At 45.3% G+C, this 21445-nt stretch overlaps 1 protein-coding gene across 6 annotated transcripts in view; it reads left to right on the top strand.

Moving 5' to 3' along the window:
- Positions 1–21445, top strand: part of DENND1A (DENN domain containing 1A) — a 290292-nt gene that overhangs the window by 178395 nt on the left and 90452 nt on the right. For all 6 annotated transcript variants that reach the window (XM_058159046.1, XM_058159045.1, XM_058159047.1 and 3 more), the window contains 2 exons: positions 7118–7219; positions 18496–18621. In XM_058159046.1, the coding sequence (XP_058015029.1) occupies positions 7118–7219; positions 18496–18621 (228 nt within the window). The remainder of the gene's footprint in view (positions 1–7117; positions 7220–18495; positions 18622–21445) is intronic.

Below are 21445 nucleotides of genomic sequence, written 5' to 3'. Positions count from 1 at the left end.
CCACAAGAGATGAAGTTATTTTGTTCAAAGACCTGTTTCTGTTTTAGAAACCCACCTCAGTTTCCCAAAAGTGGAATTTTTCCCCCGGATTCCTTTCTTCCCGAATTCTCTGTCATCACCTAATCATTCATTCAGCTTAAGATTTCTATTTAGCCATCTCTAAAGCAACTTCAAAGGAGCTAGAAAGTTTTTCAGGCACCGCACACAAGACAGACCGGAGGGCGGAGGGTTTTCTGTCGTATGAATAATGGAAGACTTTTTTTTTATGGCCATTCAAATTCCGGAAACAGAAGGATAAGCTCCGTTAAATTGCCAGCAGATAAGATCATCAGAGCATCTCGCTCGGATCCGCGTCCTCCCTCTTCTTCTTGGGTTTTTCGTGGCTGGAGCCAAAATCAGTTCATCTGTTCACACCGGTTGCATTTGAAACTGTTCAGGTATCAGGCGTGGCAGAAGACAGATGTTGCTAGCATCTGTTCTGTCCCATGCGCCTGGTGTGGCAGAGAGAGCATGACACTGTCTCTGAAAATGCACCAAGTGTTGCGCCTGATGATGTTGTGGTCCACCTGCAGCCTGCGGAGCTGGTAACTGACTCGGACAGCGATGAGGCTGAGGAAGAGCCTGGGCCAGTCCTGGAGGCTGGGGAAGGCCCGGATGAAGGCTCTGTGTCGGAGGCAGAGGTGGGGCCAGGGCCATCGGGGAGTGAGGTGCGGACTCCAGAGCCTCCGGAGCCTGACAGTAGTGAGGCAGAGGAACAGGAGGAGCCTGTTCCTAATGCACGCATGAGAAGAGCTGCCAGAAGGCAAGAGCAGCTCAAGCAGAGAGGACAACTCGGAAGTAAGGCCAAGAGATGATTGGCCCCTCCCTTAAGGATTAAAACAGACCCACAACGGCGTTTGGGCTCTTTGCCAGAAAACAACGTTGATAATTTCGTCTAGTTGCATTTATTTTTGTATCGGTGTCTTCTGAACTTTTGCCAAGAAAGTCCTTTGGCAGTTTGCCTAATTGGATTTGCGATAGGACTGAGGAATTTGTGTTGGGAGGAATTTGCTTTAATTTAGTTGAAGTATGCTGGGAATGAAGTAATTCTCAGCTGTTGGAATAAAGCTTGTTTGTTTTTACACGGACTGAGTTTCCTACTACCTACTTGGGCCTGGGTCACAGCAGATGGTTTCTGACGTGGAATGGCACGGTTCGCCATGGCCAACTCACCACGGCCAACTCACTATAGCCAACTCGCCACGGGACACTCCCCCTGAGATAATTCATCAATTCAATTTCATTATTTAAAATTCAGGTAGTCCTCGACTTACGACTGCAACTGATCCCCCAAATGCTCCCAAAATCCCCAAAGTCATAAGTCACTTTTTTTCAGTCCTGTTGTTGTAACTTTGAAAGGTCATTCAAAGAACGGTTGCACGTCGAAGACCAGGTCCTGTTAAAAATATATATATTTTTTAATTTTTGTCATTCGCATTTCATTTGGTCCCTCCTTTGGCATGCTTGTGAGCCTCAAGAACAGGGGTCGGCATCTTTAAACACTCAAAGAGCCATTTGGACCTGTTTCCCACAGAAAAGAAAACCCCGGGAGCCACAAAAACCCTTTTGACCTCTAAAATGAAGATAACGCCGCCTATATCGTTTTTTACCTTTATGCTCTGTATAAAAAAACTAGAGTGTGTTGCATTTATGAAATCAATGACCTGCTACAGAGAAAACACATTTTTATTTCTGCATGCAACAAAAACATTTTGAACTCCTCCCCCCCAAAAAAAAGATGCGTCGAAAAGCTCAATGAATCGTGTGCCGGCGGATGTCGCACATTGGCGGTTGTGACACATATTTTGAGCGACAGGGACCCGCAGCAGAGGGACGGAAGAGCCCTCCTCAAGAAGTAACGGTTCTGCACAGTTTCTTTGTTGATGGAAACCTTCTCAGCCCTGGACCTTGGAAAGACTTTCCGTAGATCCTCGCTTGGTTTCCCATCCCTGAGGACCTACTGAGAGGCTAGTGGAGGATTCCCATCTAAGCGAGAGACCAACTAACAGCTGGTTGTGGCATGAATCAGCAGGTTTGAAATCCAAACTTTATTTTAGAGGATTTATTGCTTGTTGCGACATTTCTGACTGACACTCCTTTAGAAGATGTTTGCAGCTGAGAGTATCCAGGAAGGATGTTCTGACAGGGCTATCCAAGTAGAATAGAATATAGCTAGAAGGTGTCTTGGAGGTCTTCTGATCCAGTCCCCTGATCCAGCAGGAGAACCTATACCAGGGATGTCCAAACTTGTTCCCTTGAAGAGTGGTGGACTTCAACTCCCAGAATTCCCCAGCCAGCTCATATTTATAGCTCATGCTGGCTGGGAAATTCTGGGACTTGGAAGTCCATCACTCTTCAAGGGGCCATGTTTGGACACCCAGACAAGTGACTGTCCAAAGCCTCCAATGATGGAGCACCCACAGTTACTGGAGGCAACTTCTGTTCCACTGGTTAATTGTTCTCACTGTTAGGAAGTTTCTCCTTAATTCTAAGTTGCTTTTCTCTTGGATTAGTTTCCAACCATTATTTCTTGTCCTGCCCTCTGGTGCTTTGGAGAACAATTCAACCCCCTCTACTTACTGGCAGCCCCTCCAATACTGGAATCCTGCTATCATGCCACCCCTGTTACAAACGCTTTTCAGACAAGGGTCTACATGGATCGGCCAGGCACCTCTCCCGTATTTGTTGAGAACGTGGTCTCCAAAATTAACAGGAGATGCACTTTCTACACACTTGAGCCACCACTTTGGAGAAGGCTACAAAGGACCTAGCACCCTTCAGATTATCAGCCAGCATTTTCCAATTCAGAAACATTGTTCATGGACCAGAACTGAGCTCTAGAACAGGGCTCTCCAACCTTGTCAACTTTAAGACTTGTGGACTTCAACTCCCAGAGTACCTCAGCCAGCTTTGCTGGCTGAGGAACTCTGGGAGTTGAAATCCACAAGTCTTAAAGTTGACAAGGTTGGAGAGCCCTGCTCTAGAAGTGTCGTGTCCCCCTCCCCCTCCGACGACCAGGTCTAGGAAGTCCGTATCAAGCGTGGCCACGAAGCCTCTGCAGCTTTGCCAAGGTTTCTCAGGGCAGGCAGGAGTCCAAGTTGTGACTTCAGCAAACTAGATGAGACTTTGCTTGACTCAAGGTTGGAATGCCACAAGCAGGTCCTTTATATAGGCTGTGGGGTGTGGCTCCATGACTCAGAATTTATCCAGGCCTGCCCCTCCCTTCTGCTGGCATCGCCTCTCAGATCTCCGGAAGCGAGGATCCTCCCACTGTGAATTCTCTTCAGCTGGATCTGCTGTCGGTAATTCCAGCACGTGGCTGGCTCCCTGCTCACACGCTGTAGGAGTGAGGTTTGTTTGTTCATTCCTGACATCCTGTCCAGGCATGGGGCCAGGGACGGGGGCTGGAGGCATGACAGGCCATTCATCTTCATTATCAGACTCCGTGTCTGATAACAGGCCCAGGTGTAGGCAGGAGGGGCCCAGCTGAGGAGAGGAGGGAGGAAGAGGCACAACAAGAAGGCTGCATCAGCAATTCCCCGTTTTTTCAAATATGTTGCTGTTGCACGCACCTGATCCGTTGTGTGAAAAAAAAAATGACTAAGACTTCATCTTCAACTGAAGCTGAAGCCACTTCTCCTTGGAGATCGATTGCTGCCAGGTTATAAAAGTCTATAGACCACACTGAAATTCTGGAGTTTCGAAGATGTCCTTCAGAGCTCATTCATGATTTCAGATCAGCTTAAAGGAAATGGGAGGTGGTGGCTCAGTGGCTAAGACGCTGAGCTTGTCGATCGAAAGGTCGGCAGTGCGGCGGTTCGAATCCCTAGTGCCGCTTAACGGGGTGAGCTCCCATGACTTGTCCCAGCTTCTGCCAACCTAGCAGTTCGAAAGCACATTAAAAAAAATGCAAATAGACAAATAGGGACCACCTTTGGTGGGAAGGTAACAGCGTTCCGTGCGCCTTTGGCGTTGAATCATGCCAGCCACATGACCATGGAGACATCTTTGGACAGCGCTGGCTCTTTGGCTTTGAAACGGAGACGAGCACCGCCCCCTAGAGTCGGGAACAACTAGCACATATGTGCGAGGGGAACCTTTACCTTTTTAAAGGAAACGGGTCCCTGTGTTAGCTACCAGTAAAATTTGGGGACATTCTCTGAAGACCATGGTACCTTCTCAATGTCAACATTGGTTGGCTGGTGGAAAAAACACCAGAGGAGAGAGAGAGGAGAGAGGAGTGGGGTGGGTGGGTGAGTGAGTGGCCGGAAGACAGAGGCCACCTGCTGCCCGTGGGTCAGAGGGTTCAGAGGTCAAAGCACATGTGTCGCTTAACCATACCGGTCTGTGGGGTAGCTCTTTCAGATTGTAAATCAAGAGGTTTGATTTTAATTAAAGCTTTCCTAAAGGGGAATCATAAAAGGAGATATCCGGTCTCCTTATCTCCCTCCGTGAGCTACCAAACCAATTGTCGTTGTTTGCAACTTTTCCTGGAACTTCCAGGACCGATGCACTCCTATAAAAAGGAGTTTTTTGCAATTCTTGCCAAACTGCTCAGCGATTCAAAAGGGGCTGCTTTTTTTTTTGCTGCTTTTTCCTTTCAAAGCATTCTGCGGACTGCAGAATAGAAACAGTCGATCAATTCTAGTTGAGTTGATTAATTGATGGAGCTACCTATTTATTTTATTTTATTTTTTTGGCCAAGGCGACAAGTCCCCATTGATATCCCTGAGAGTCAAAGGCATGGTTTATCACTTTGTCAAAGAAGATACATCACCGGTGTCAACTGAAGGACCCGTTATCTACTCTAAGAGAGTCTAAGTGGATGTTTATTTAAATCTAGACATGGAGTAAAATCAAGCTGAAGTGCTGCTCTCGGGAAGCGATTCCTGAGCAAAGAGCGATGGGTTTATTTCATTACCCTCCAAGCGGCATCAAGTTTGACAACTCAAATGACAGGATGGGTCTTCGCTACTGGGGGGAGAATTTTTGGGAACAATTTTCAAGAGGCGAGATTATTATTTTAGTTGTTACAGTATTTATTTATTATATTTGTATACCACCCTTCTCCCGAAGGACTCAGGGCGGTTCACAGCCAATAAAACCAAAATACATATAATACAGATTAAAAAACAGTATAAAAAACTAATTCGATAACTGGCCTGAATTTTTTTAAATACGATTAAAACCCCATTTAAAAAACCCCAATTTAAAACCCCAATTTAAAACTATGTTCAAGCTAGTCCTGCACGTCGAAACAACAGCGTCTTCAGCTCGCGGCGGAAGGTCCAGAGGTGGGGGAGTTGACGAAGCCCCGGAGGCAGCTCGTTCCAGAGGGCGGGAGCCCCCACAGAGAAGGCCCTCCCCCTGGAGGTCACCAGCCGACATTGTTTGGCTGACGGTATCCGGAGGAGGCCCTCTCTGTGCGAGCGCACTGGTTGGTGAGAGGCTACTGGTGGCAGTAGGCGGTCCCGTAAGTATCCCGGTCCTAAGCCATGGAGCGCTTTAAAGGTGATAACAAGCACCTTGAATTGGACCTGGAAGACCACCGGGAGCCAGTGCAGACTGCGCAGGAGAGGTGTCACATGGGAGCCACGAGGTGCTCCCTCTATCACCCGCGCAGTCGCAATCTGGACCAGTAGTGGTCAAAATTGTGGAAACCTTTTGGGAAAAGTGTATTTTTGAGCTTTGATGACTAATAATACCACTTTTTTTTGGGGGGGGGAGTTTCAAGATAATCCTATTCCACTGCTGGAATGGCCTGGGAATAGCCCAGATCTTCACCTAATTGAAAATCTATGGATTTTTCTGACTAAAGAAACTTGTTAGTCAGAAGTGACCCAGCAATAAAACCCAGTTAATAGAAGCCATCATTCAATCTTGGTTTCCCATGATAACAACTGCAGAACTCAAAGACTTGGTTCACTCCATGGGAAGATGTTGTAAGGCCGTCATTCATGCTAAAGGTTACCCAACAAAGTATTAACTGATACCATTTTGTAATATTTCATTTTTTCTATGGTGATCATTTTTGTAATGTATATCTCAGTTTTTCCACGTGCTTCACTTTTCTTCTTTATACTGCAAGTGCTATTCTAGTAGCAAATCCTTCATAATAGTTATTGCATTACATTCTTCATTAAATTCTCTTTCCATTGATATATAATTTTATGGTATTACTCCCCCCAAAAAAGTGGTGTTATTAGCTAATTTTAGAAAATACACTTTCCCCAAAAGTTTCCACAATTTTGGCCACTACTGTTAATTTAGCTTGTTGATGAGCCACAAACAAGGACCTACTCAAATAATACTTGAGGTCTTAATCCTAGGTACAACATTGAGTGTTAAATTTCTGTGGAAGACTGCGACGTCTTCACAAATTTTGCCATTCAGTAAAGACATATCAAAAAAAGTAAAGACGTATCAATGGGGATACAGTGGCTCAGTTGCTAGGATACTGAGCTTATTGATCGAAAGGTCGGCAGCTCAGCGGTTCGAATCCCTAGCGCCACGTAACAGGGTGAGCTCCCGTGACTTGTCCCAGCTTCTGCCAACCTAGAAGTTCGAAAGCACGTAAAAAAAAATGCAAGTAGAAAAATAGACCTTTGGTGGGAAGGGAACCGCGTTCCGTGAGCCTGTGGCGTTGAGTCATGTCGGTCACATGACCATGGAGAGGTCTTCGGACAGCGCTGGCTCTTTGGCTTTGAAATGGAGATGAGCACCGCCCCTTAGAGTTGGGAACAACTAGCACAAATGTGCGAGGCGAACCTTTACCTAAAGACATATAACAAAGTCCTTTGGAGGACATATCTGGCCTAACATGATTAGAAGAAAGGAAACCACTTAGTTGCTTATTCAGAATTTTAAATATATATATATATAAAACTAAGTGAACTTTTTAAGCTAGGAATCCCCAGGTTAGATGTTTGGAGAGATTCATGTGTCTATTTGGAGACAAGAAGATTCACAGGGAAAATTGGAGACAACTGAATTTTAGAAACCACTGAACAACATGTATGGGAAATGTCTTGAGTTTTGGGCATAAATGATTACTCGCTTCTCTCCGTTTCATTTTCAGAAAGTCAGAACTATTTCTCTGGATGATGTGGTCATTCTAAATGTGGACACCAACACACTGGAAACGCCTTTTGATGATCTACAAAGTCTCCCCAATGACGTAGTGAGTACACTTATAATTTCTTCCTGGGTTTTGTTTTTGTTTTCTTGTACGCTCAAAGGATTTTCTACTGGTTCTCCTAAACAGAGGACCACTAAATAAAACTTGGAAGTCAACTCATGGAAGTGTTAAAGAAAGCCCTTAATCCGTAACAAGTGCAAGATGGTGAGGTTCGCACCCATCAGTCGGTGTTGGTCAAAGTGGTTTGCCAGGATTGGATGAGGGTCCTTCAACCTTTGATGGTCACTGCCATTGGAGAGTCACCTCTGGGTCAGCAGATAGTTGTTAAAACCATCAAACATGAGATGAGCAGGAGGAGAAGGAGACCTGCCACTTGCTAGCAAAAATTAAAACCAGCAAGTACTCCGGTTGTTGTTATTGTTAGTCGGGAAGTCGTGTCCAACCCATCGCAACCCCATGGACAATGTTCCTCCAGGCCTTCCTTTCGTCTACCATCCTCTGGAGTCCATTTAAGCTCACACTGACTGCTTCAGTGACTCCATCCAGCCACCTCATTCTCTGCCGTCCCCTTCTTCTTTCGCCCTCCATCATTCCCAGCATCAGGCTCTTCTCCAGTGAGTCCTTCTTTCTCATTAGGTGGCCAAAGTATTTGAGTTTCCTCTTCAGGATCTGGCCTTCTAAAGAACAGTCAGGGTTGATCTCTAGGACTGACTGGTTGGATTGCCTTGCAGTCCGAGGAACTCGCAGGAATCTTCTGCAGCACCAGAGTCCAAAGGCCTCCATTCTTTGGCGCTCAGCCTTCCTTATGGTCCAACTTCCACAGCCATCCATTGCAACGGGGAAAACCAGAGCCTTGACTATGCACACTTTTGTTGGCAGGGTGATGTTTCTGCTTTTTAGTAAGTACTTCGGAGAGGTCAGTAAAATAGAACCAACCAGCAGGTTTAAAAGCAAAAATAGCCAACACCCATCCAGAGTCTTTTGTTTGTTTGTTTGTTTAAGTTTTACTGGATTTTTATTTTTAAATATACATCAATGTACATACATTTGGCCTCTGGGTATAATTGGACCGCCCTGAGTCCTTCGGGAGAAGGGCGGTATAAAAATCGAAATAAATAAATAAATAAATAAATAATTCACTTTGTTTCACTTTGAACAAAAAAACAAACACTTTGAACAAAGAAACACTTCGCAATAATAGTATTAATAATATTGGTTACATTAATCAAATTTATATAATCCTAGTATTCACATACTGTACATGTTTGTTTTAAAGTAGTTATTAAAGTAGTTTTAAAGTAGTTACTAAAGTAGTTACTAAAGTAGTTATTCAATATTTCAGTGTTCCATTTTAATGCCAATGGTAAATATTATTTAAGCATACATTATAATACCATCATTTAACCTCTAATCATTCCATCTAATTATTGCTTATATTCTATTATATAAAAATTACGCATGCTAATATCCCGCCTATTTCTTTTTTAAAAAATAATTTTTATTAAACATTTTTTCAAAAAACAAAAAAGAATCTTTAAACAATAGTTTCTTTCCAACAATTTCGCAACAGTTAAACATTTCTTACTTGTCCATTTTTTCTCCCTTATTTCAATGTATCCTTTATATATATACAAGTCTAATATTAATTAATATTATTGATCTAATATTATTCCCCCTATTTCTTATTTCTACCTCTATCCTAGTTTCTAGTCAGATCACCATTACTTATTCTAGTGTTAATACAGAGTCTTTAGCAATTGTGGAGCAAACACCAAGCATAAAATTAAAATATCACCCAATCCTTATGATTTATATTGATATATTGACCATCATTTGTGTTGTAATTGTTGTACCTTGATGAACGTATCTTTTCTTTTATGTACACTGAGAGCATATGCACCAAGACAAATTCCTTGTGTGTCCAATCACACTTGGCCAATAAACATTCTATTCTATTAACAGCTCGGGAGAACAAAATAGTGGCCGCTTCTAAAAGTTAAATAAAATAGACCTCCGCAGCTTCTCCAAACATAGTTTAGTTAGGGCTGACCCGCTCAAATGTGACAGAGAGGAGGGGGTCAAGCTGTTTCCCAAAGCACCTGAAGGCCACACAAGGAATAATGGATAGAAACTGATCAAGGAGAGATTCAACCTGGAAATAAGGAGAAATTTTCTGAGAATGAGAACCATCAACCCATGAAACAGAAGTTGCCTTCGGAAGTTGTGGGAGCTTCATCACTGGAGGCTTTCAAGAAGGGACTGGACTGCCACCTGTCAGAAATGGTGTAGGGTCTCCTGCTTGGGTGGGGGGTTGGACTAGATGACCAACAAGGTCCCTTCCAGCTCTATTTTGATTGATTGATTCAACCTAGAAATAAGGAGAAATTTCCTGACAGTGAGAACAATCAACCCATGGAACAGAAGTTGCCTTCAGAAGTTGTGGGAGCTTCATCCCTGGAAGCTTTCAAGAAGAGACTGGACTGCTATCAGAAATGGTGTAGGGTCTTCTGCTTGCACGGGGGGTTGGACTAGATGACCTCCAAGGTCCCTTCCAACTCTGTCCTTCTCTTGTTTTGTTAAATCTCCTCTCCAGCCGACTGATTGGACCCTCCCCTCGAAAAAGATCCCCCTGTTTCTGTTGGGAAATCTTCTCCTTTGCTGTTTTCTTTTGTGCCTCGATCGATGTTTGTACGAATCCTCAAGAGGACTCCAGTTTGCGTGGACGGGATTTGTGTGTGTGTGTCCCTCCTTCTGAAGCCCTCCCTGCGTGGGTTGCCCTTTTGGGGAGAGGATTTTTGACAAGAGGTTCGCCAAGGTGGAGTTTTGTTGGTAGAACGATGTCAGGGCCACCGCCAGCAATGCTTCAAGACGGCCTTATTTAAGCCCATCAAAATGTACGGCTGTCCCATCGTGTGTGTGTGTGTGGGGGGAAGCTAATTGGCTTATGATCATTGTTTCTGCTTTTTGAAGCATCTTTTTTTTATTATTATTTGAATCTTTCTCTTTTCTCGCTGGTTTGGTGGTCTTCTGCTTTGGAGAAAGACTCCATCAAAGAGGTTTGCTTTCTCTCATCCCTGGTGGGTTTTTAAATTTGTTAACCGGGCACCTGAGCACGAAGTTTGTGTGGGGTTTTTGTGTTTTTTTTTTAAATTCAGGCGGTGCTCGGCTCCTTTTTTAAAAGCCTTGAAGGAGCTCCTCCCCCCCCCCTTCTTCTTTTGATACCGTGTTTTGCAAGTTGGGTGTTTTTCCTTGCTTTTATTCATGTTGACAACTCAAAAGCCATGGATCTAATTAAAAGAAATTCCTCTCGCACCTTTGCTGAACCATTTCATTATGCCGGCGCTTGCACAGATTGCATTTCGAAACATGGTGATAGCTTAACGCTGACCTTTCCTCCCCGAACTGCCAAAGAGTGTAGAAATGTGCTTTAGACACACACACACACACATACACACACACACAACGGGGACTGGATTGTGTGTTCCTGCGACGCCCGTGGGAAGGAGCTGCTCCTTCCTAGAGAAGCTAGGGTCCACGTTTCAGGGCAGGGTGGCCGTGGGGAAACCGACTTGCAAGGGGAGCTGGGGAAGAGTGGACAATTTGTGGACAACTTTCCCGACAGTGCAGAAATTTTGACACCTCCTGTTCCCGTGATGGAAGAATTTCAGACCAGATGTTGGTTTCAGGATTCTTCTGTCCCTGACAGATGTCAAGGAACCTTGAAAAACCAATAGTTCATGTCTGTTGCAAATAGCGTCCAAGGAACTAGCATCCACCCGTGTTTTTTCTTCTTCTTATCTTGGCCCTGTGGGGGCTTTCAAAAGTGACCCCCATTGTGTCCTGCAATAGGAAAAGGAGGAAATTGGCAACAGACTGCTTTGCTGAAGGTATGAAGCATTCAATATACACAAGAATTATATCTACGGAGTTAAGTCTTAGATTTCTGGAGAGAGCCTTCTACAGATACAGGTTACAGATTAACAGCGTTGGAAGAGACCTTGAAGGTCATCTAATCCCACCCCCCACCCAAGCAGGAGACCCTACACCATTTCTGACAGATGGCCGTCCAGTCTCTTCTTGAAAGCCTCCAGGGATGAAGCTCTCACAACTTCCGAAGGCAACTTCTGTTCCATGGGTCGATGGTTCTCACTGTCAGAAAATTTCTCCTTATTTCTAGGTTGAATCTCTCCTTGGTCAGTTTCCATCCATTATTCCTTGTCTGGCCTTCGAGTCCTTTGGAGAACAGCTTGACCCCCTTCCTCCTCTCTGTGGCAGCCCCTCAAATATTGGAAGATGCTCTCCTGTCTCCCCTGGTCCTTCTCTTCACTAGACTAGCCATGCACGGTTCCTGCAACAGTTCATCGCATGTTTTAGCCTCCAGTCCCCTCATCATCTTGGTTGTTCTTCTCTGTACTTTTTCTAGAGTCTCCACATCTTTTTTATAGTGTGGTGAGCAAAACTGGATGCAGTATTCTAGGTGTGGTCTTACTAAGGCTTTACAGAGTGGTTTTAGGACCTCCCTTGATGTTGATTGTATCCTAAATGCAATTTATGATCGCATTGGCTTTTTTGGCTGTTGCTGCACACTGCTGGCTCATATTTAGCTGATTGTCCACTAAGTCTCCAAGATCCTTCTGCACCTCCTTTTTGGCTTAACCCATAACTTGTTTTTTTATTTTTTATTGTGTTAACGGGGTTTTTCCGGCCTTGCTGCCTCTTGTCTTTTTTCTTCATTCACCTAGCGTTGAGGAGAGTTGCTGGTTTCCAGGTGCCGTAGCATTTTCCCTTCCCTTGTCGTTTTAATAACTTGCACTGGAGCTGGAAGACTTTATGAAGGTTGTTAAACTAGCCCAATGGGAACTAATGTTGCTCAAGGACATGGCATTAGGATGCATACATGGTGCGCTCCTCTGAATACAACAAAATACCTTATGCCACCAGACTTGAAATCCTGGGTTTAGAAAATTTAGAACTCCGCTGTCTTCGACATGACCTGAGCTTAACTCATAGAATCATCTATTACAATGTCCTTCCTGTCGAAAACTACTTCAGCTTCAATTGCAACAATACACGAGCATGCAATAGATTTAAGCTTAATGTTAACCGCTCCAATCTTGATTGCAGAAAATATGACTTCAGTAATAATAATAATAATAATAATTATTATTATTATTATTATTATTATTATTGTTGTTGTTGTTGTTGTTGTTGTTATTATTTAATTTTTATACCGCCCTTCTCCCGAAGGACTCAGGGCGGTAAACAGGCAGATAAAATAATACAATACATTACAATAAAAACACTATTTAAAAAACTTATTCAATATAGCCTAAATTTAAAATAAAATACAAAATATAAAATAAACCCCAATAAAATCCATGTTTAAAAACCCTATTTAAGCCAGTCCTGCTCGGAAGAATAGATATGTCTTCAGCTCGCGGCGAAAGGTCCGGAGGTCAGGAAGTTGTCGAAGTCCTGGGGGAAACTCATTCCAGAGGGTAACTGTTAATGCTTAGAATAAACTACCTGACTCTGTGGTCTCTTCCCAAAATCCCCAAAGCTTCAACCAAAAACTGTCTACTATTGACCTCACCCTGTTTCTAAGAGGTCTGTAAGGGGTGTGCATAAGAGCACAAGCATGCCTACCGTTCCTGTCCTATTGTTTCCTTTCGTTATATCCAATTAATATAGTTATTACATACTCATGCTTATATATGTGCTTATATATATGCTTTCATGCTTATGCTTATATATACTGTGTGACAAAATAAATAAATAAATTTCATGGCAAAGAAGTCTGAAACACTATAATAGAGAAGAGAAATGGGGTTTAGCCACCAGATCTAAGTATCGGAAGGTGGAACAGAAAAGATACTGAGATATATTTGTCTTCAATTGCAGGAACGTCCATGGTGTATCTCCTCAACCGTGACCACTTTAAGATGGGTGGGCTTCAACTCCCAGAATTCCACAGCCGGGGGTTCGGAGAGTTGACGTCCAGTCATCTTAAGGTGGCCAAGGTTAAGTATGTCAGGTTTGGAAGCCATATTAGCCCCGGAAGCTTCCAGGCTGCCACCTACTTGTGTGTGGGAAAGTAGGAGGAGAAGGATTTAGTAGAGGGGATGTAGTTAGACAAAATAGCATTCTTCCTGTCGGTCAAGGTCAGGCTGATCCTGCATCTGGAGGAAGAGTGGTCGGAGTGCTGTCTCGAGAGGGGACGGATGGTGATTGGAGCATATGATCGACTGAGGAATGACGGGATGGTTCGGGTTTTTTTGATTTACTGAGGGAAAACCCGGAACGCTCAGATTCAGGTTTTCCCAGATATGCCAATATATCTGCTCCAATAAATGGAACTTTGAAAAAATGCTTGCCTCAGAGTTTTTAATTGGAGTTGGGTTCTTCTGGAATGCTAACACCAGGGACACGCCGTAGATTCTAGAGCCGTGATGGCAAAACTACGGGTAAGCCATATCTGTGGGCACGCGAGTGTTGCCTTAGCTCAGCTCCAGCGCACAGATGCGCGCCGGCCAGCTGATTTTCGGGCCTTCTGGGCCTACCAGAAGTCGGGAAACAAGCTGTTTCTTGCCTCCGGAGGGCCTCTGGGCGGTGGGGAAGGTCATTTTTGCCCTCCCCAGGCTCCAAGAAAGCCTCTGGAGCCTGGGGAGGGCGAAAAACGGGCCTACCATGCCCACCGGTGACCTTTTTGCCGTCACGTGCCAAAAGCAAGGGGGAGAGTGCGGGGGGGCATCTGCAGGAAAGGCATTGAATTATGGGTGTGAGCACGCATGCGCACGACACCCCCCCGCCCGCCCCCCCCGCGTGACCCCCACTTTTGGCACGCGATGGCAAAAAGGTTAGCCATCACTGTTCTAGAGGAACATTGCTTTAGAGCTGGGGGTCTACAACCTTGGCAACTTTACGACTTGTGGACGTCAACTCCCAGAATCCCTAAATTCCTTCAATTCTAGAAGTCGAAGTCCACAAATCGTAAAGTTCCCAAGGTTGGAGACCTCTGCTTTAGAGCAGGAGTCTCCAACTTTGGTCCCTTTAAGACTTGTGGACTTCAACTCTCAGAATCCCTCAATTCCTTCAATTCTGGGAGTTGAAGTCCACAAGACCAAGGTTGGAGACCCCTACTTTAGAGGATCTGAGGCAGACACTCAGAACCTGGATAAATCTGCTCACTTTTGAGAATTTGTCCAAGTCAGCGAGAGAGAGCCCAGATTCGCTCAGTTCCCTGTCATGGAGTGTTCTTTTGTGCCGATGGTAATGAGACCATCAGGCTGTGTTCACCTGAAATGCCGCTCTGTGAATCAGAGGCAATTAAACACCTCCGGGATGAAAGGAAGAGGGCAAGGAAGGTTAAGTACGACATCGTCTGAAGCGCAGGTGGCAAGAGTATGAGGATGCCCGAGGAGTGACGGGTGGCACCTGTTGACAGGTGGGCACCGTTGGCATCCGGGCTGGGGCAGATCAAACCCCATCAGCTCTAATGAGAAAAGGGGGAGAATCGTATTAGCGTCGTCTCTTGTGAAGTCGTTCCTAAACCCCCATCCTGCTTTGCTTGATGCTAGCCTAAAGAAAAGAAGTCAGTTCGAGGCTCATTTTGCTTATGGGAAAGTAAGACGCAGGGTCTCTAACAAGTTGTATCTTCTCCAGCTTCCATGAATTTAGGGTAAGGTACAGCGACGGGTTTCACCTTATGTTACTACCGGTTTGCCCCGCGCGCATACGCTCGCTTCATGTGTGCATGTGCCCGGTTCGCCCATATGCCTGCCTTCCACACAGGTGCCCGGCCTTCTGTGCAGGTGCCCAGGCTTCCGCGCAGGCGCCTGGTTTTCCGCACAGGCGCCCAGACTCAAAAACGTGCCTAAACAGAATGGCATAGAGCCAGAGCGGGTCCACATGTGATTTCCGCTACCGGTCCAAACCATCTGAATACTATCTATGGTAGGGTGACGTCCATGTTTCAGTTCTGCTAGAGCTGTCAGCGAGAAGAGAATTATCCGCCATGGGCCACTCGCTTGCTTAAAACTCATCCTCTGTTTGCTTAAACATGGCTGTCCTTCCTTCCTAGGGAGTTTCTTTATCTAGGGGTCGGCAACCTTTAACACTCAAAAGAGCCATTTGGACCCGTTTCCCACAGAAAAGAAAACACCGGGAGCCACAAAAACCCTTTTGATATCTAAAACGAAAATAACGCTGTATATATCTTTTTTTACTGTTATGCTATGTATATAAAAACAGTATTTTTAATATATTGGAGCTCTTTTTTTTTTCCCATTTCACCTATTTCACATTTTCTCCTAGAATCTCAGGTGTCATCAACCTGTGGCTCTGGAGCCGCCTGTGGCTCCTTCATCGTGTTGTATTTATGAAATCAATGAGCTGCTACAGAGAAAGCACATTTTTATTTTTGCATATGCAACAAAAACATTTTGAACTCCCCCCCCTCCCCCCCAAAAAAAATGGGTTGAAAAGTTCAAGGAATCGCGTGCCGGCGGATGTCGCAGATTGGCGGTTGTGACGCGTATTTTGAGTGACAGGGAGCCGCAGCAGAGGGGTGAAAGAGCCACAGGCGGCTCCAGAGCCACAGGTTGCTACTGTCACGGTTCCAGAAAAACCTCCTCTGCATGAAAGAAACTCTGAAGCCATTGTCTTTCAGAGTTCTTTACTAGCATAAGGAAACTGGCACACGATGAGTGAAATTCCAAAACTGAACTTCCGGATTCTTTTCCCAGTTATACAAACCCCAAGAGTCCCACCCCCCTGACCCCTTTGATGGTCACATGGTAGAATAACTTTATTGTCACTTTGAATTTACACTAATCGGCATACATTAAAATGAAATTTCATTGCATACCCCAATAAACTCATTGCTAACCCAAAGAAACACGAAAGCGGTTCTTCCAAGATTGGCTTCAAAGTGCAGTCCAAAGTATCTCGCTCCTTGGTGGGACCTGCTCTTGAGTCAGCATCTTCAGAGTTGAACGCAATGCAGGTGGATTCTCCACTTCTAAGCCTTCATTTATGTTGTGACCCAGGCCCAAGTAGGTAGTAGGAAACTCAGTCCGTGAAAAAAAAAAAACTTTATTCGAAAAGCAGAGAATTTGATTTGATTTGATTTGATTTATTGGATTTTTATACCGCCCTTCTCCCGAAGGACTCATGGTGGTTTACAGCCTAGATAAAACGACAATAGTATACAATTAAAACAATAAATTAAAAAACTTATTAAACATATGGCCGAATTAAAATTTAAAATCATAAAACCCCCATAAAATTTATAAAATTTATATCAAATATTAAAACTATTAAAATCCCTAGGCCAGCCCTGCGCGAATAAACAAATAGGTCTTCAGCTCGCGGCGGAAGGTCCGAAGATCCGGCAGTTGGCGAAGTCCGGGGGAAGTTCATTCCAGAGGGTAGGAGCCCCCACAGAGAAGGCCCTTCCCCTGGGGGCCGCCAGCCGACATTGCTTGGCGGACGGCACCCTGAGGAGTCCCTCTCTGTGCAAGCGTACAGGTCGGTGGGAGGCATTCGGTAGCAGCAGGCGGTCCCGTAAGTACCCTGGCCTTAAGCCATGGAGCGCTTTAAAGGTGGTAACCAAAACCTTGAAGTGCACCCAAAAGACCACAGGTAGCCAGTGTAGCCTGCGCAGGAGTGGTGTTACATGGGAGCCACGAGCTTAGACTTAGACTTAGACTTAGAATAACTTTATTGTCACTTTGAATTTACACTAATTGGCATACATTAAAATGAAATTTCATTGCATACCCAAATAAACTCATTGCTAACCCAAAGAAACACGAAAGCGGTTCTTCCAAGATTGGCTTCAAAGTGCAGTCCAAAGTATCTCACTCCTTGGAGGGACCTGATCTTGAGTCAGCATCTTCAGAGTTGAAAGCAACACAGGTGGATTCTCCACTTCTGAGCCTTCATATGTGTTGTGACCCAGGCCCAAGTAGGTAGTAGGAAACTCAGTCTGTGAAAAAACAAACTTTATTCGAACACCTGAGAATTACTTCATTCCCAGCGTCGTTCAACTAAATTAAAGCAAATTCCTCCCAACAAAAATTCCTCAGTCCTATCGCAAACCTTGGTCCAATTAGGCAACCTGCCAAAGGCCTTTCTTGGCAAACGTTCAGAAGTCACCGATGCAAAAATAAATGCAAGAAGACGAAGCTACCAATGTTGTTTTCTGGCAAAGCCCAAACACCATTGCTGGTCTGTTTTAAGCCTTATGGGAGGGGCCCATCATCTCCTGGCCTTACTCCAGAGTCGTCCTCTTTGCTTGAGCTGCTCTTGCCTTCTGGCAGCTCTTCTCATGTGTGCATTAGGAACAGGCTCCTCCTGTTCCTCTGACTCACTACTATCAGGCTCTGGAGGCTCTGTAGTTTGCACATTACCCCCCGATGGCTCTGCCTCCGACACGGAGCCCTCATCCGGGCCTTCCCCAGCCTCCAGAACTGGCTCATGCTCTTCCTCAGCTTCATTGCTGTCTGACTCCATTGCTAGCTCCGCAGGCTGCTGGCGGACCACGACACATGATTGGCTTCAAAGTGCTGTCCAAAGTTATCTCACTTCTTGGTGGGACCTGCTCTTGAGTCAACCCCTTCAGAGTTGAAAACAACACAGGTGGATTCTCCACATCTGACCCTTCATTTAATGAATCCCCAGCCCTATCACAATGGGCTCCCCCACTTTCCAGTTCTTCCCATCAATCGCAGCAGAACTGTTCTGTCCCCCCTCGCCTCCGTCCGAGCGATGGCTTAATTAGCTGGCAGTATCAGCTCTGGGAGCAAAATAGCGAGCATCTGCCAAGTCACTCTGTTATCTCCCTTGATGCTGATGAGTCACCCAGGAACAAACAGTACTTCAGCTCTAGTTAAGCAGTTGATTTGCCTGCAAGAAGAGGCATAGCAGCCCTTTGGGGTGTGGCTCCATGACTCAGCACTTCCTAGGCCTGCCCCACCCCTGTTTCTGTTGTTCCCGCCTCTCCTGCCTACGAAACCTAGGGTCCAGCCAGGCCTGATTGCCATCAGCTGGGTCTGGAGGCATGGCCTGGGGGGGGAAAGAGTCAGGGGACGGAGGCCTCGTTATCTCCTCCACCTGGCCTGCCTCTGGCTCCTGGAGCTGAGCCAGGGAAGCCGGTGCTCCAGAGGTAAGTCCTGACGGCCCTTCCCCCTCACTTTCCGAGTCACTTTCTGGCAGGGGGCCCGGCTCGGGGGGGTGCAGACACAACAAGAACCCCTGCATGGTTTCTTCTGAGGGTCTTCCAGGTAGAAAACTTCTCCTTCTCGTTTTTCTCCCAGATCTCGGCACTGAAAAGCCGGCTGAAGAAGGTCTCCATGACTACAGGAGACGGGGTCGCCAGAGCGTTCTTGAAAGCCCAAGCTGCTTTTTTCGGGAGCTATCGAAACGCCCTGAAGATTGAGCCGGTAAGTATGAAGGACAGATCTCTTAAGACGTCAAAGAGAAGACCAGGTGTCTTTGTGTGGTGTGTGTGGGTGTGTGTCTGCACGTGTTTCTTCACAACTCAGTAAAACGTCAGGTGTGAGCATCATTTCTAGGGTGAGTTGGATTCCTGGTCAAGTAAAGTGAGGATTCTGGGCATGGATCCAAGTTACCTTGGATCTTCTTGTCTTCTTCAGCAAGTGGTCTGGAAACCCAGCTCTTTTTCCAGGAGGTGACCTGGCACCTTGTGGGAGGAGGGTGACTCTCAGGTTGCCCATGGCACCTCAAATACGGCTAGTCCATCATTGTAGTTTTTTTATCTTGATGTGAGTGCGGTTACACACCTTGGGTTTGATTGCCCTTAGATACCAAGAGGTGGTTATTGTACCCAACAATTGCCTATTGTTACTGTTTGTTCTTCCTGCTCTGCTGGTTTTTATCCTCTGTTGGCCGTCCAAAGACGCCCTTGCAAGGTGGCAGCCATATTAGGATAGAATAGAGCTGGAAGGGGCCTTGGAGGTCTTCTAGTCCAGCCCCCTGCTCAAGCAGGAGTCCCTTTACCATCTCAGATAAGTGACTGTTTAGTCTCTTCTTAAAAACCTCCAGTGGTGGAGCACCCAGAACTTCTGGTGGCAAGCAGTTCCACTGGTTAATTGTTCTCACTGTTAGGAAGTTTCACCTCAATTCCAGATTGCTTCTCTTCTTGCCCTGCCTTCTGGTGCTTTGGAGAATGATTTGACCCCCCGTCTTCTTTGTGGCAGCCCCTGAGATACTGGGAGACTGCTATCACGTCACCGCTAACTCTTCTTTTCTCTAGCCTAGCCAAACCCAGATCCTGCAGCCTATCGGTGTATTTATTAAATAATTAAAGTAAGAAATAATTGGATAATTGAAGGACTGACCTGAAGTTGAAATACAAGCGGGGTTGTGTTCAATTGGTCTTGGCGTTGAGGAGGTTTTGTGGTGGTTTGATTGTGGGAATGAGAAGGGCATGGCTCTTGAAATCTCCTGGATGTAGAATAGGAGAGGAGAGGAGAGAAATAGAATAGAAGAGGAGAAGAGAAGAGAGGAGAGGAGAGAAATAGAATAGAAGAAGAGAGGAGAGGAGAGGAGAGAAATAGAATAGAAGAGGAGAGGAGAGAAATAGAAAAGAAGAGGAGAGGAGAGAAATAGAAGAGGAGAGGAGAGGAGAGAGAAATAGAATAGAAGGAGAGGAGAGGAGAGGAGAGAAATAGAATAGAAGAGGAGAGGAAAGGAAAGGAGAGGAGAGGAGAGGAGAGAAATAGAATAGAAGAGGAGAGGAGAGGAGAGAAATAGAAGAGGAGGAGAGGAGAGGAGAGGAGAGGAGAGAAATAGAAGAGGAGAGGAGAGGAGAGGAGTAGAATAGAATTGAATTGAATTGAATTGAATTCTTATTGGCCAAGTGTGATTGGAAACACAAGGAATTTGTCTTTGGTGCATATGCTGTCAGTGTACATAAAAAGACAAGATACATTCATCAAGAATCATAAGGTACAACACTTAATGATAGTCATAGAGTACAAATAAGCAATCGAATTATCTTAGGAAACAATCAATATAAATTGTAAGGATACAGCAATAAGTTATAGTCACGCAGTCATAAGTGGGAGGAGATGGGTGATGGGAATGATGAGAAGATTAATAGTAGTGCAGACTTAGTGAGTAGTTTGACAGTGTTGTGGGAATTAGTTGTTGTGATGGCATGGGGGAAAAACTGTTCTTGTGTCTAGTTGTTCTGGTGTGCAGTGCTCTATAGCGTCGTTTTGAGGGTAGGAGTTGAAACCGTTTATGTCCAGGATGTGAGGGGTCTGTAGATATTTTCACATCCCTCTTTTTGACTCGTGCAGTATACAGGTCCTCAATGGAAGGCAGGTTGGTAGCCATTGTTTTTTCTGCCGTTCTAACTATCCTCTGAAGTCTGTGTCTGTCTTGTTGGGTTGCAGAACCAAACCAGACAGTTATAGAGATGCAGATGACAGACTCAATCATTCCTCTGTAGAACTGGATCAGCAGCTCCTTGGGCAGTTTGAGCTTCCTGAGTTGGCGCAGAATGGAGGGATGGAGGGATGGGCAGGCCTTGAGAAGAGGAGGGCAGTGGTTGTGTAAGAAAATTGGGACCCTGTGCACACATTTGCTCAAGTTTCAGAGGGTTTTTTGATGAGTGTTGGCAGCTCAAGTCCTGCTCTCCCCTCGTCCAGCTGGCCTTTGGGTGCCTCTTTCCCAAATTCCAGCAAAATCTCATCTTTTGACCCTGGGAGTGAAGCCAAGTGCCACTCGGTAAATACAACCGTGTGCATTTTGTGGCTTCCTTTGTTATTTTTTTTTATTTTTATGTTAGCTGTGAAATGCTAAAGGTTAAAAAGATCTTTCAGGCAATCTTCCACACAAATAGTCACTTTAATTGCTTAATATTGTGGCATTTTAAATATTTATAGCCGTATCACATGCTGGTGGCGGAGGACCGGGGAGGGGGGGGCAGCGGGCTACTCTAAACTTTTCCCCCCATTGTGCTTGCCTTGAGCGCCACCTGGTGGCCAGTCGTGGCCCGTGATCGTGGGATTCGGCAAAGGCTGGAGTGTTTCGCTTGCAAGCAGACCCAGGTGACTGTTTAGAAAATGATCAGGATCTGCAATCTTGGAGACATGGCATGAAGAAGTCTATAGACTGTCCCTGTCAGAAGTTTATCTAATAAACTCAGATTAAGCCATTGGACGTGATCCTGGTTTGTCCAGAAATCCTAGCAGCCTCCTGTATTTAGGTTTTCGCTGTGTCTATAGTACCTTGTCT

This window comes from Ahaetulla prasina, chromosome 16 (genome assembly GCF_028640845.1).
Source record: "Ahaetulla prasina isolate Xishuangbanna chromosome 16, ASM2864084v1, whole genome shotgun sequence".
Lineage (NCBI taxonomy): Eukaryota > Metazoa > Chordata > Lepidosauria > Squamata > Colubridae > Ahaetulla > Ahaetulla prasina.
The sequence above is the reverse complement of the archived record's forward strand: the minus strand, read 5'-3'. Positions and strand labels throughout refer to the sequence as shown.